Raw genomic sequence first — 15,114 nt, 5'->3', positions numbered from 1 at the left:
CAGATCATATTCCATTTCAGAGCTGAGGGTGTCAAGGCACAGGAGTGCTGAGCAGCATTACTAAGGGAGGGCCAGGGCGCAGAGTTGTTAAGCCTCAAAGCCCATGCACCCGCCATACTTGTGGTTCCCAGGTTTTGTTGTTTATAGGTTAGAGACTGAAGATGCACTCACAGTCACCAGTCTGTATCTTTGTCCCCAAGGAAATCTACACAGAACTGGACTCGGTAGACCTTTCCTCTGCGCTCAAGACAAAAAGGGGACTAATGGCTGTGGCTTCTATCCAGGACTCGGCTGGGGGCCCCTTCTGACTCTGAAAGCTGAAGGAGAAATCACTGGATATTTTGTCAAAAATCTTTGCAGCGCTCATCTCCTGGGGTTCATCATGAGTGAGGGTGGAAAAACAGCCTCAGAGCATGTCTGAGAACATCCATCAACATCCCTGCCTGCCTTCAGTCCCAAGCCCCCTATTGGTGAGGCACTGTGACACTCTCCCAGACTCATCTCTTCATTATCAAGCCAGAGGGAAGGAATCAGACACACAGCTTCCGGCCTGATGAGGCTTGTTTAGAACAAACTTAAGTAATAGGGTGGAGAGTCAAGAGTTACTTTTTTTTTTCTAGCAAAGCAATTAAATATTTATGAATTGCAAGAACCAACACTTTCTTATTACATCTGGGAGCCCTAAGAACCATCTGATTTCTTCTCCTGAAAAACAAGTTTGTAAACAAGGAGAATGTGTCAACAGACAAGGAAGGTGACAGATAGAAAGACAAGTTCCTTCAAGATGCTTGAATATTCTAATTTCCTGGGCCCAAGTTAAATTAAGTGTTTCAAATAGGAATTAAATTTAAATTTAATTAGCATGCAATTAACATACACTATCAACCAATTAATCACCCAACACCTTCTTCCCCCCCTAAAGAAATAACAACTATATATGAGATCTGTCAAAATGAAATATAATTAATGGGCTGCCAAGGACACACTTTGAAAACAGTCCTGCTAATGGGAAGCATCTCCTTAGGAATGCTTGTTTCTCCACCTCCCAAGGCAATGGTATTCAAATCAATCCCTCGAATTAAGCAGACCCTGTTATTTGGGTTGATTAAGCTCTTTAGACATCTACAGGATGGTGGAGAAGAAAAGCACCTCAGTTAGCAAGAAGTGGCCTTGGAGAGTGCTGGATTGTCTCAAATGGATTATGTGAAGTTCTCCTGAGAAAGAAAGAAAGAAAGAAAGAAAGAAAGAAAGAAAGAAAGAAAGAAAGAAAGAAAGAAAGAAAGAAAAAGAAACAAAGGCATTGTCCTATGCTTTGTGGGCCTCAATCTGCTTCTGCTCACCTCTAAGGGGGAATGACACCGATAGGGTAAAAGGAACTTTTATTTGCCTGTTTCAATTGTTATCTCAGAAGATTACCGCCTCTGTCTGTGAACCTAGGCCTAATTCTGGGAGCTTTTTGCTTCCACACAATCTAATCTAGGTCTAGAACATTTTCAGCCTCTAAGATTTACTGCTTAATAAGATCACCCTTCATTGCTCTTATTGAGCTCTGGGCCAGCTGGTTTAACTCAGCTGTTCTGGCTCAAACTTCTCTCCGAGCTGACTTTTCCAATCTGGCTTTTCTCTCGGCCTCTGAATTGCTCTGCTTGGCCTCAAACTAACTCAAGCAATCTGCTCTAATCTCCTGGATTCTCATTCTCTGGCTTGTTCCATCTTCACATGTGCTTCTCTGCAACCTGTCTATTACTGTCCTGATAAAACTGCCTCCTCTCTCTGCGTTGCCCCTTAAGTAGCTTCCTTTTCCTCTCCTTGTGAGAGCTGGGCTTATTCTATTCTGTAAAATCTTTCTGTAATTCACCACCTTTTCTGCCACTCAACTAGACATCACTTTCAAACAAGGATGCTTCCTTCTACAAACTATCTTTACCTCCATTGTTTGGGGTTAAAGGTGTGTACTACCATGCCTGGACCTAAGATTTTCTTTACCTGAAACTTGCTCTATGGTAGGCTGGCTTTGAACTCAAATCTGTTTGCCTCTGTCTTCTGGATTAAACGTGTGTTTGTATTCCAGCGGGCTCACACAGACCTAGAAGGTCTTTGGATGTGATCTCTTGCCAGAGCAGCCATATTCTAAATTAAAATTCATCTACAGAGTGGTGCTTCTGTGTGCAGGTCAGCCTGAGGAGTGGGTGTGGCTTAAGTTTGAGGGACTCTGTGGGATACTGATGTTGCAAGACAAACAGCAATAATGGAAGCAACCTTCTCTGACCATTTCTGGTTGAGTTCTGACCTGTCACACACAGGTCTGAGTCCCGCCCACCTCATGTGTGCATTGTCAAACCCTTGAGCCCTGTGTAGACTGGCACAGTTCAGTCTGTGGCCTCAGGGAGCAGTGCTGGCTTCTATGTGAGGACCATTTCGGTACTCCTGGGGCTGCAATCTTTGCTCTCCAGCTCTCACGTGGCAATTGCAATGCTACCTCCACTGGTCATCTCGATTTCCTTCTCCACTCTCTTCACTATTCTCTCAAAAGAGACAGGGGAACCCTTGTGTGAAGAAGATCGTGTCAATGCCCTGCATAAGTCCTCCATGGCATCTCACGTCAAGCCGCGTAAGTCTTCGCTCTGCACCAGCCTCCGGTTTCTGATACACTCACCATTCATTGCCCCAGAGTCTTGCTCTGGCTATTTCCTATGCCTTGCATCCTCTTCCTCCAAATGCCAGCACCATCTGTTATGTCATTCGTTTACCCAAATATGCCTCCTGTCCAATAAGACTTTCCTGGTACTCTAAATTTGAGTCCCTCACATCTTTTCCATACCTCTGTTGAATTGTTTTTGTAATATTCATCATTACTTACTGTGTTTTGTTATATATTATTTATCATGTTTGTTATCTCACCTGCTCATTCCATAGGAGAATCTGAACTCCTGAGGACAGGGATTATTTTGGTTTTCTAGCACATTCCTTAGCACACAGAAGAGCACTTAGGAATTGATTATTCAGTTGAGGGATGGATGAATATGTTATAACAAGCCCTGAGAGGCAGCAAAAGCAAGTCTTTTCTCTATACTGGAATTAAAGGCCCAGAAATTAAAGGCAAGGCAAGTTAAGCTCCTTGTGGAAACTAAAATCTAGATCTTCAGTATCAATCCCAATGCTTTTTTCCTTACTGGATATAGGAGTGACTTTTCTGTTTACTATAACAAACTACCCGGTGAAAGCAACTTAAGTCTATCATGGCAAAGGAGTCAGGGAATAGTTGGTCCATTGCAGTTATCTTCAGGAAGCAGGGAGAGATGAATCTGCTTCATCCTTTTTATTCAGGCCAAGACCCAAGCTGTTGGAATAGTGCCTTTTTCATTGAGGGTAGGTTGTCCTACCTCAGCCAATTAAATCTAGAGAATCCTTTACAGATATGTCTAGATGTTTGTGTCTCTGGTAATCCTATATTATGTCAATTTGACAATAAATATTAACTATCATACTGGGTGACTGACCCCTTGTGCCTTCAGTCTCAGCCTCTCTGGGCTGTTCTTGACCATTCTGGTCCTCCAATATCTAGATTCTAGAGTAGTACATTCATGCACCCATATGGCATGCCAGGGACCCGCTGCAGTGGGCAGTTGGCCGGCACTGTGCTATCAACTCCTCTTAGAGCCCTCAACAAATTCTCTTTACCTCTCAAAGTTTTGTTAGGGGAGAAGTCTGAGCTTTAGATAAATCAAGAAGTTTTCTCCAAGATCAGATGACTACAAAGAGGCAAAACAAGTGCTTCATCCCAAGTTTTCCAGGTTGTAGACTCTCAGGAAACCACAGCTACCAAGCATGTCTGCGCAGGGCCCCCAATCTGCTTTCTGCCTTTAGAAATTCTCAGCACATTGCCTGCTCCATATTTTTTATAGATAGCATTAATTATTAAGCATGACTTCCCTTGCAATCTCATGATTTGTGTACTTGCGTTTGAACTATTTTCCTTTCAGATTATTTAAGTTTTTCATATGTTAAGACTTTTTGGTTGTATCTGTAAGGCCTTTTGATGTATTCTTTCAAGAAATAGCTTGCTTTGCATGACTATAAAAATCATACATATTCATTCTGGAAAGATTAGAATGCATGAAAATTCACAGTGATGAAAGAGACAATTGGCCAGAACTCTATCAACCGAGCAGTTAGCAGTTCTTTCAACATTCTTCGGTTCTGTAGTTTATTTGAGATACTTGCTTCTATTAGATTTTTGAATCTATACAAAACTGTAATTGCTGTGAACATATTGCTTATATATATTTCAGTTTTTATGTAATACGCTATGTAATTCTTATTTTCGCCTTTTTTGGCAACAGAGTTTCACTATGAAGCACAGGCTTGCCTTAAGCTAATGATCCCCCTGCCTCAGCCTCAGGAGGGCTGGGATAGCAGATGTGAGCCATCACGCCTGGCTCTGAGGCAAATTTCTCCTTCTGAAACACAATTCCAAGGGCTCTGGTACGTTTCCTAATCTATGGACTAGCTTCCCTGTTGTCTGAAGGTGGGCTTTATAGTTTCATTGTGCTTTGAACCACCTACGACCCCATGCAGAATTCTTGCTCACTAAAGGATGGATTGTGCCTGACCTTGCATTAGCTTGTGCTATCTCGTTTGCAGAAGACACTGAGTGAAACAGAGCTCTCTACCTGCAGCCATGTAAGCACTCCACTCCTTTGAGATAGGGACTTGAGTAGATCTTTGAAGGTAACCAGTAACCTTGAGTTTTTATTTTTACTTTTTAATTCACTTTGCATCCTGGTTGTAGCCCCATGTCCTCCTCCCCTCCCAGCCCCACCCTTCCCTTCCTTCCTCCTCCACTGCTGTAACCTTAAGTTTTAATGATCAGGTTACACAGACTCATCTTATGCTTCCAGACCTCTGAGCTCCTCTCTATTCATGTAATTAAGGCTCTCAAGCATTTGTTGAACTAATAATGCAAGTCGCAGTTGGACAACGAGAGAATGCAGGGTTGAGTATGAGCATGAAGGATTGAGGAATGAGGGTGAAGTGTAGCCAGCGCCTTCTGAGGCCAACGGACTCCACCAAGTTCTTCACTGCCCCCATTCCGTCTTGATCAGACTGTGGTCCTTTGCAAATTGTATTAAAAAAAAAACTTACATCTTCAGAAAGAATGAGAAGAGAACAAAAGTAGAAGAGACAGAAACAGATCTATTAAAACAAAACCCAAAATGGGATCATGAAACAATTTGGAAAGAGACATAACTTATTTGTGACAGGAATCTGACACAATTATAATAATCCATAGCACTTATCTCACATTTACCTTTATGAACCTTTGTTTGAAAGCTCAGCACTAACTCTTTATGTTTAACTCCAGTAACCACAACATCTCAGGTTAGGAGTATAATTTCACCTCTTCTAAATGAAAATTTTTCCTAAGTGAAAACAAATTCTTTAAGGTATAGTTCATAATGACTCACAGAAAAAATACAAGGATACACAATGGTCTTCAACAAAGAAGATATTAAAATAAAGCTAAAATGAGCTTTCATCATAGTGATCCTCCACAGAACCCAAGGATGAACTGTTAGATTGTTGTTCAGCAGCGGGAAGAAAAGGCATACTTCTGGGTCTGTGGAGAAGCTTATTGGACAGAGAATAGAGACCTCAGCCTGAACTGCAGCACTGCCAACTGGCCGTGCATGGAACACAGAGCATTTTGTTAAAGTATAGAGGAAGGTCCTTCTATAGTCACAGTCAAAGAGAAAGAGATGAGCACAGTCTAGGTATCCTGCTATGGAATTTAAGATGGATGCCTCACAGCATATAAAAGGCAGTATGGTTCGATAAAAATCAAGCAACTTTGCTATTAAGTCTGACTTTGACAGAAAACACATTTAAAAGCAAAAGTTTTGCGTGCTCATCTTATGGGAAAGAAAATTATCATCAGAGCTGTGATCACCATGGCTCCTAACTTTATTCTCTTTTGATCCTTTTCAGCTGGGCTGGCCATAACTGTGAAGAGTGAGACACAAGCAAAACCTATGAAGTTCCTGAGTGTTTCATCCATCCATCCATTTATCTATGCACTCATCCACATCCATCTATACAAGGTATTTCTGGTCTCCCCTTATATCCCCAGCTGCCTTCCAACTTTTGATTCACCAGCTGCAGCATCCCAAAACTAGGGTTACAAGTGTGTACCACCACGTCCCTTCTTTGCCTGTTTAGAATGAAAATACAAGGGATGATGCAGAAGCCATTTTGTCATCTTAAAAGATCAGTCAAAGGAATAACAAGTATTTTAACACTGGTATCATTAAACAACTGATCTAGAGTTTGTAACTATTTACCTTTGGACTGCATCGTGTGTGTGTGTGTGTGTGTGTGTGTGTGTGTGTGTGTGGTTTCTATGTTACCATCATTTGGTTTTCTGCTGCTTATAGCCAAAAGCATTACCAACGAGGTATTACAGGATGGGCTGGGGAATTAAATGAACTAAAGGGGTGGGGATGGAGCTCTTAGCACAAGGCTGACTACATTAACATTGAATTTATGTTGTCTGTACAGCGATGTGAGCTGTGGGAATGCCTGAAGCACATTCCTCATTTGCATTTCAGTCAGTTCCAAGAGGACTCAATGGAGACTCCAGAACTGGATGCCTTGAGAGAGAAGAGAGGCAGGTACAGCCAGCAGCTGTCTCCTCTAAACACAAGCTTCTAATGTGGAAGAAAAAAACATCCACTGGGCTAGAACAATGTGTGAGCTGTAAAATGTCCCTGAGCTCCCTTGGGGTTGACCTGTAAGGTAGGGATATTCTTTATTTCAAAGCAAGAGCATTTCCTCTAAAAATATTAGCTTATTTTTCTTCAGAATATTTTTTATTTGGCTTCTTTGCTAAGTAAGAAAAATTTGTTCATGTTTTTTTTTTATTCTGGCAGCTGTGGCTTAAGAAGGATGGTATGATACACAGTCTTAACTTTGAGAAGCATTTTTGTTAATATTATTATGATAACAGATTCCCACTACTAAGCACTTGTGCATGAGGAATCAACTGGAGTGTTTTACAAGTTTTATCTCACTATTTAAGAGTGAGAAGAATGAACTGTTGACACTAAACAACATAGGTTAATCTAAAATTCAGCTGAGAGAAGAAGTAAGCAAAACAAAGAGTGTGCGCGCTATCTTAGTATATAAAAGAATAGAAGACAAAGCTCAGCGGCTGTGAAGAAAGAATTGTGGAACTCTTGCCTAGGGTAGGGTGGGAAGGGTGGCAGCGAGGGATTATCAAAGAGCAGGAAGAAACCAGGAGGGGGGTGTTCAGTATTTCAATAATGACAATGGTTTCATGGGTGTGTAAATATTTCACAATATATCAATGTTTATACTTTTAATATGGAGTTTATTACATTTTTTATAACTCAATAAAACTTTTCATAAAATAAGGCCTATAAAGTGGAAAAAAATTCTTTACCATCTATACGTCTGACAGAGAGTTAGTGTCTAAAATGTACAAAGAACTGAAAACACGAAACATCAAGAAACCAAACAACGCAATTAAAAACAGAATGAAACTAAACAGGGTTTTCAAAATGTGAAGCACAAATGGTTGAGGAACTTTTTTTTTTTTTTATTGTTCAGTATCTTTAGTTATCAAGGAGCTGCAAATTGAAGTCACTTTTAAATTTCATCTTACCCCAGTCAGATTGGATAAGGTAAAAACAGAAACCAAACCAAATAAACAAAAGACAAGCCCTAATGATGACAAATGATGACATGGATGAAGGGTAAGGAAAACGTTTCCTCATTTCTGGCTGGGAGTAAAAGGTGGCACAGACACCATGGAAATCAAGGTGAAAGGTCCTCAAAAACCTGGAAACAGATCTGCGTGATCCTGCTATTCCATTCTTGGAGATATGCTCAGAGGACCCTATACCCTAAGACAGAGATAGCAGCTCATTTGTGTTCATTGCTGCTGTTTTCATAATAGGTAGGTTATGGGAATAGCCTGGATGTCCATCAGTTGATGAGTGGGTAGTGAAAATGTGATATATTTATACAATAGAATATTACGCAGCTGTTAAGAAAAACAAAACTATGAAATTCGCAGGTAAATGTGTGGAGCTGGAAATGGGCATTCTAAGTGAGGTAACCCGAGTCAGAAAAGCAAACGTACTTTTATATTCTTATTTATGGCTGATAACTTTGAACCTTCAGATATGTGTGCTTCATTTGAAATACTCATAAATGTCAGTAAGTTAGTAAGAAGTCATTGTGTGTGTGTGGGTCATCTGTATAAAGAGTTAAAGGGTAATAATTTAACAGGAAAGATTAAATTGGGGTGGAAGAAAAGAAGGCAGGGTAGAAAAAGGAATACGTGGCATGAAAAAAAAAAAAACACTAAAGACCTTTCCAAAATTGTATGGAAACCTACCACAGTAAAAGCTTCCTAGTAATGAATATATATTTATATAGAAAAGATAGGAATAGTAAAAGTGGAGTAACCCCGATGGGCCGCAGTGTGTGTAGTTGACACCATCGGTTAACAAACGAAAAGCTCGGTGCCAGGAATGGGCTGTCTTTGGAGTTGTTGGCCTGTGAGGACCACAGATCCCAGGGGGAGAGTTTACTTCTGTTACTCTTCAAAAAGGATGCAGTAGTTCACTTATTCCCAATGACTTACTGGTCTACTCACAGGTTAATACATCTCTGACTCCCCATCAGAGAAACTTGTACTTGAAATAGATGGCAGTCGACGCAAAGATCCACAGCTGGTCAAGGTGCAGAGAGCAAGAAAATGTGGGGTGCTGAGCTATAAACGGATGTCTTCACCACACCCTCTTCTCCCAAGGCTTAGGAGTCATGGGGGAAGGTGGTGTGGGAACAGTGTAAGAGCCCGAGACGGTGGATGGACACAAGGGTACGGGGTTTTCTGACATGGCTGAGACAGCCTGTACAGGTCTTGGGCAAGCTCGGGCTGGACCAAATCACAAGGTGGCTAAGGGGAGGCAGGCGCAGAACCCCACCCACAGCTGAGGAGCTGTCGGCAATTGATAGTGACTGGGAGAGACAAAAGCAGTTTTCCCTAATGTTGTGGTCCCCAATAAAATGACCATGCTCCAATGGAGGGCCACGCATCCAATACACGGGGAGCGCACATCAGAGGGCTTAAGAAATACAGAGAAGACACAAAGTTGGGCAGGTAGGGAAGGGGACAGATCTGAGAGGAGTTGGGTAGGATGTGAATATGACAAGAACACTCTGCACATGATTCCCAAAGAATTAATAAAAATTTTAAAGGAATGCTATGCTGCCTTCCATTAGGATAATGGATAAAAGAGCCTTGATTCATTCCCACAATAGAATTCTAGGCAGGAGTGAAAAGAAATGAAATAGGTCTGCATGTATCAGAACACTAATAAAAAGAAAAGTAAGTTGCCAAAGAGAACAGTACGCCGTAGCGTTTAAATGTACCAACGAGCACTATGTGTTTTATGACTCCAGGGGGGTATTTTATTAGGAGTCTAACTGACATGTACTGGGTTTGGTGCTCATATCAGCAAGGAGCGGGAAAGGGGACGGGCGGGGGCAGACGTGCCGCCATCTGCTGAATCTGGGTGGTGGTAAATGGGCATCTGCTATGTCATAGTCTGTACTTCTGTACACTTTTGAAATAGTCAACAATCTAGGAAACATTGAATTATCCATCCCACTCTCGGTGTTTAGTTCCCCCGTGCCAGGGACAGCTGCTGCTACCGGTTTCTTCCCTGCCCTTCTGGAGGTAATATATACGTGCCATGGTGTGTAGCCATTTTTGTAAGAAGCTTTTGTAGCTGAAGAGCACCCTGTAGTACATGTTTCTGTTCCTTTCTAAAAGATTTAGGCTTTACTTCTCCCTCTCCATCTATCTTCTTCCCTCCCCCTCCCCCCTCTGTGTGTGTGTGTGTGTGTGTGTGTGTGTGTGAAGTGCACATGAGTGCAGGTACGTAGACAAGGGTGTCAGCTCTTCTGGAGCTGGAGTGCATATACATACATACATATATATATATATATATATATATATATATATATATGGAAATATAATATTCCCAATATCTTACATGGGAATATATGTAAATATATTTTATGGGAAACATAATATAGAAGAAATATATATGTTTATTTCAAACCACCATGTAGAGAGTGCTACACACACTGCCATGTATCTCCTTTTCTGTCCCTTAATAATGCTATGACAGTAATTCCGACGTCACCCTTGTGAAGCTTTCTGTCTATAGTTCTGCAAAGTACTTCACCACGTCGGTGGTTAGGCTGCATCCCACCTCCTCGCCTGCCACTGCAGACCTGGAAACATCGTTTCTGCTGGTGTGCTGCCTGGTCTGTGTAGCTAAGCCACAGAGCCTTACATCCGATGCTCTGTACATCCAATGCTCTGTACATCCGAGCAGCAGCTGAAACACTGTGCTCTTAGACACTAAGTGTCTGCATAACAACTGCACCGCTTTGCCTCATTGACTGAGTCCAGGTGGTTCTCTCTCTCTCTCTCTCTCTCTCTCTCTCTCTCTCATTCATAAGTATCTTTCCGAGTCTCAGTTCCCCTTTGACAGTAGGTATCTAGAAATCCTTTCTTCCAGCACTTGCTTGATTGTTCAATAAGACCATTATTTAAAAAGAATGACTTTTTAAGTAACACTAATAAGGACAATGGGATAAAGACATAAAGTGCACCATATCATAATGAATTTGCTGCATTTAACCATCATCTGTGCCCTGGAGGTTTTTTCCTCTGTTCAGATCTGAGGGGTACAAGGCAGTGGGCATGGTAAGGGCATCTCTCTCCCAGTGACTCCATGGTCTCTGACACTGTATTAGTATCTTACAATAAGCTGTGTTGGGAATATTCACATCACAGGCATGAACTTATCACACAAAAAAGTTAACAAGTCCCAAGCAAAATGATGATGACTTAGGTGAGACTATCATTGCCAAATATATAAGCATCTTCTATCTAAATTGTAGCTTTTCGTGTGTGTTTGTGCATGTACATGTACACAAGTTTTAGTGTGTGTGTGTGTGTGTGTGTGTGTGTGTGTATGTGTGTGTTTGCATGTGTGCATGTGTGTATAAGCTCTCCACAGCTCTAACAGCCACAACTGGCAGGGCAGAGATTAGGCTGCACTGTCATAGATGGATCTTCAAAAGAGAGCATGTCTGTTTTGCTTTGTTTTCATAGACAGGGACTCCCTCTGTAGCTCAGGATACTCTGGAAATCATTATGCAGTCCACACTGGTGATGGACTGGGGCTGACCTTCCTGCCTCTGCCTCCAGGTGTGGCGATCACAAGCATTCAAAACTTAGGAATGCTTTTCTTTAATGTGTCGAGTGTTCCTTCACAAACTGAGATCCTCTCGTAGGCGAGGACCAATGAGAAGTGACCTGCACAGGAGGTAGATCTTCACTGGGCCTACTTCCACTCAGAGCCACTGAATGGAACAGTCATGGAGAGCTCACAGCTGACCCCAGGAGAAAGAAGATGGGTTGCATAATGGGGCTTTTCCTTTCATGACTTCAGGCAGCCATCCTCCTGACCTGAGCCTCTGTTGCTGTCTAACATCTTTGAGGGATGGATGAAGTCACATCCAACGATGCTTCCAGCATCTACAAGGCCATGTAGATCCCCAAGTGGTGCTGGGCTCTGTGAAGCTATGGGACTGCTCCGATGGGATTTGACAGGTCATAGGGCACAGGAAGAAAGCTAGTAGGAGGCAGTGTTAAGAGTATCTGGGGACAGGGAATAGAGGTGTGTGGGGTGAGGGGGGAAGCAGTGCTGTGAGCAATGGAGGCCCAGCCCAGGAAGCCCGGAAGCTCTCTTAGCCTTCTAGCGGCTCCCACCCCAGGGCTCCTCACCTTGCAGCATTGCCGATGTAGTATAGTAGTTGAAGGGCACATTTTTCACCATGTACTGCTCAGAGTCGAGGCTGGCCAGTTTTGCTCCCACCAGCACGGACTTGCCTGAGCCTGCAGGGCCGACCAGCATAACGGGCCGCCGCCTCTCCATCAGCCTCTCCATGAAGTAGCACAGACGGATGGTCTCACTTGTGTGTACCAGACAAGCCTGGAGTCGAATGGGATAGGCATGGCGTATAGCACCGTGTTCTGGGACATTCCAGAAGAGACTCTGCCCGAGGGAAGCTTGCCTCATAAGGATAGATCTGAGCATCTTTCTTCACTTCCACTGTTTGTCTGTCTTGTAAACCCACTGTCACAGCCCTCTCAAGTTCAACAGAGACCCACACAGCCCTCTAACTCCCTGAGGCATCTCCAAAGGAACTTCAGGAACTCCTGTCCTCTGTCCCTAACGATGGATGCTGACTGGATTCTCAGTCTGCTCCCTTTCCTGTAGGGGACCCTGTGGCTTCCCTACAGCCTATGATTTGAAAAACAATGTGGGCTGGGGACCAATTAATTTATACAAGATCAAACACTCAAACACAATACCAACAGGGGGCGCTGCTGAGCACTCTCATGGGTACTGAGTCCTACCGAGCCCTGGCTGCTCAGTCCTACTTACCTGCAAAGGCATCTCAGGGTCAAATTCAAACTGGGGGATGAGCTTGGCCCAGGGCTCAAATTTCTTGGTTTCTGGGTCTATGTAGTAGTCAAAGACTGTTCCTTGGGAAGGAAACTTGATTGTTTTGAATTCGGTCAGCCACCATTTGCTGAACTCTGCACGGTAGTCTACAAGCTGCAGAGACAAGGCTGGTCAGGAGACAGGTCCACCAGAGCCCAAGGGAGGGAGCTCTGGCCCTGGCAAAGGTTGGGGAAGGGATATAAAGAGCTCCTACATATGTCTCTAGGAAGGAGCAGCTCCCAGGAACGACAGAGCTCCCAGAACACCAGCCCTGTCAAGGACTGGAAGGCAGAGGATGCCTGGGACAGATTTGCTCTCTGGCAGTTGCTAGGGTTTGGATGTGTCCTAGCATTCAAACACTGGAAAGTTAATGTCCAAAGTCATATGCGAAGGTACCTGAAGGTGGGGCCTTCATGGAGAGGGGAGTTGGGATGAGGCTACATGGCAGGACTTCCATGGTGGCTTTCGAAGAAGAGAGACTTAAGCTTGTCCATTTCCTTTGTCACCCACAGAATGCCCTCCTCCCTGTTGTGATTCATAAGGAAAGCTGGTGCAGTGCACAAAAATCTGGCTTCCAGAACCAGGGGCTAAACAAATGCCTATTCCTTACAAACAGCCTGGCGTGTAGTAGAAGGCAATGCAGTTAGAGAGCCACGTGCGAGCAGCCTGGCTTGACAATGTGCTTGCAACATTGTCACTAGAATACATCACAGATGCCCAAGAGTAGAGAGGTGGGGGGAGAGAGGGTATGAGGACACAGAAAGGAGCAGGGGTCCCTGACCACTGGAAGAGCAAGCATGGACCAAGAGCTGCTTGCTGAAGAGAGACTCTGGCTCTTACCCTCCCAAACACCTAAGAACGAGCAATTTCATGTCATAAACAAAGGCTGACCGCAAGGGACACAGTGCAGTTGGGCAAGAAGAGCCACAGAGGCTAGTCACATCCTCCTGGGTCTCTCTTTCGGCATCTGAAGATGATGCTCTAGAACAGACCTCTAAGCTTCCTTCAAGACCTAATGTGACACCTAATGTGACAGCAGAGGAGATAAAGCCTACTGGCCCTTCTGACAGAAACAATTGGTTGTGTATACAATTTCCATGCCTTTCATTTAAAGCACAGGTAGAGTTGAACAGCCAGGTACTCCGTTGTGTCTGAGTTGAAACCCATTGACTCTCCAGCCCATTAAAACCACACTGCAAACACTCACACATAGCAAACACCCCAGAAAAGACACAGACTGGCCTTGTAGGAGACATCCAGGGAGGGCAGGGCATAGACAGCCTTCCAAGACTAAGGAACGGCAGGGCTGGTATGGAGGAACGAATCTGTACCCTGAAGGAGGCAGGACACTTCTCAGTTTACTGTCTTCTGAGTAAGTAGGATAGAATTCTTTTGTTTCAAAACGAGGATGGAAGCTGATCTGGGGCACACACATGGGTGATTCCATCAATCCAGAAGGGGAGGCAGGTGGATCAAGAGTTTAGGGCCAGACTGGGACACTAACAATAAGGACACCAACAGCAAAGCAAAATAGAAAAACCAAAACAAAGAACAGGAAAAGAGAATGGAAAGAGCCCAAAGAGATGAACAGCCTTACGTACGGTTCTGATTCTGACCTCAGTTCAGATTAAGGAGGTAGTATTGTCTTTTTTTCTCTAATCACAATCCCAGAGAAAGCCTCTGTTTTAACCCATGGGTGAAGTTGCTGGAGAGCCTTTTGGTTTCTAGGGAAACCTCAAGTCAAGGCTACCTCTAGAGAATGCGGTTGTCCACCTCACCTCAGTTAAGCCTTGCTCCACCTGCTTAGTTCTTGGCCAGGCTGGGGTCACTCAGATTTGTCTTCCCGCCACCCCATAATCTGGCACTTTCTCTGAACTTCGGCTCTAACCGGAGACAAGGTGATGTCAGCTGGCTGAGCTTCGTATTCAGCTCTGTGGGGCTGTTTGCAGCAATGTATTTTAGTGAAATCCAGTCTCCCTGGCTTCACGTTCTGTTATAGGCCCTTTAACCTAGATGGCACTAACGCAGGACTGGCATCCGATGACAGAGTGCGGAGTCCGTGTCCACTATATCCAGTCATCACGATGCTCTCCATTATCCTGGCTGGTTAGAGTGACCCCCGTTTTGTATACATAAGCCCCCACCCCCAGTTTTGCTCTCTCTCTACCCTGTCTCTATGGGAGATCACTTTGTCATTGTTACAAAGTATTCAACCAGGACTGCGTTGCTATTGTTTTATTTTTATTTTTTTTAATTGGGCCTTCCTCACAGGCCTAGGCTCCCTTTTTGTTTGGTGTGTGGTCTATTGACAGCTAGTTAAGTGAGCCACTGCTGGTGGTGCTGTTGCCACTATCTGGCCAAATTCCTACTTGCCAATTTGCATCACTCTTTGGGGTTTAGATTTAATGTAGGTTGTGTGGGATTCCAGTCACTTCCCGCTGCTAAAAGCTTTCTCCCGTGTCTTTCCCCATAGGCCAGCATGGCTGTCCATAGT

At 43.7% G+C, this 15,114-nt stretch overlaps 1 protein-coding gene across 1 annotated transcript in view; it reads right to left on the bottom strand.

The window, feature by feature from the left end:
- The window catches only part of Dnah9 (dynein axonemal heavy chain 9), a 311,392-nt gene that overhangs the window by 151,973 nt on the left and 144,305 nt on the right, over nt 1-15,114 (bottom strand). Inside the window, exons 37-38 of the mRNA XM_060363494.1 lie at nt 12,561-12,734; nt 11,897-12,104 (exon numbers count right to left, since the gene is read on the bottom strand). Coding sequence (XP_060219477.1) covers nt 11,897-12,104; nt 12,561-12,734 — 382 coding nt within the window. The remainder of the gene's footprint in view (nt 1-11,896; nt 12,105-12,560; nt 12,735-15,114) is intronic.

This window comes from Meriones unguiculatus, chromosome 11 (assembly GCF_030254825.1).
Source record: "Meriones unguiculatus strain TT.TT164.6M chromosome 11, Bangor_MerUng_6.1, whole genome shotgun sequence".
NCBI classification, from domain to species: domain Eukaryota; kingdom Metazoa; phylum Chordata; class Mammalia; order Rodentia; family Muridae; genus Meriones; species Meriones unguiculatus.
This window is presented reverse-complemented; position numbering and strand designations above follow the sequence as displayed.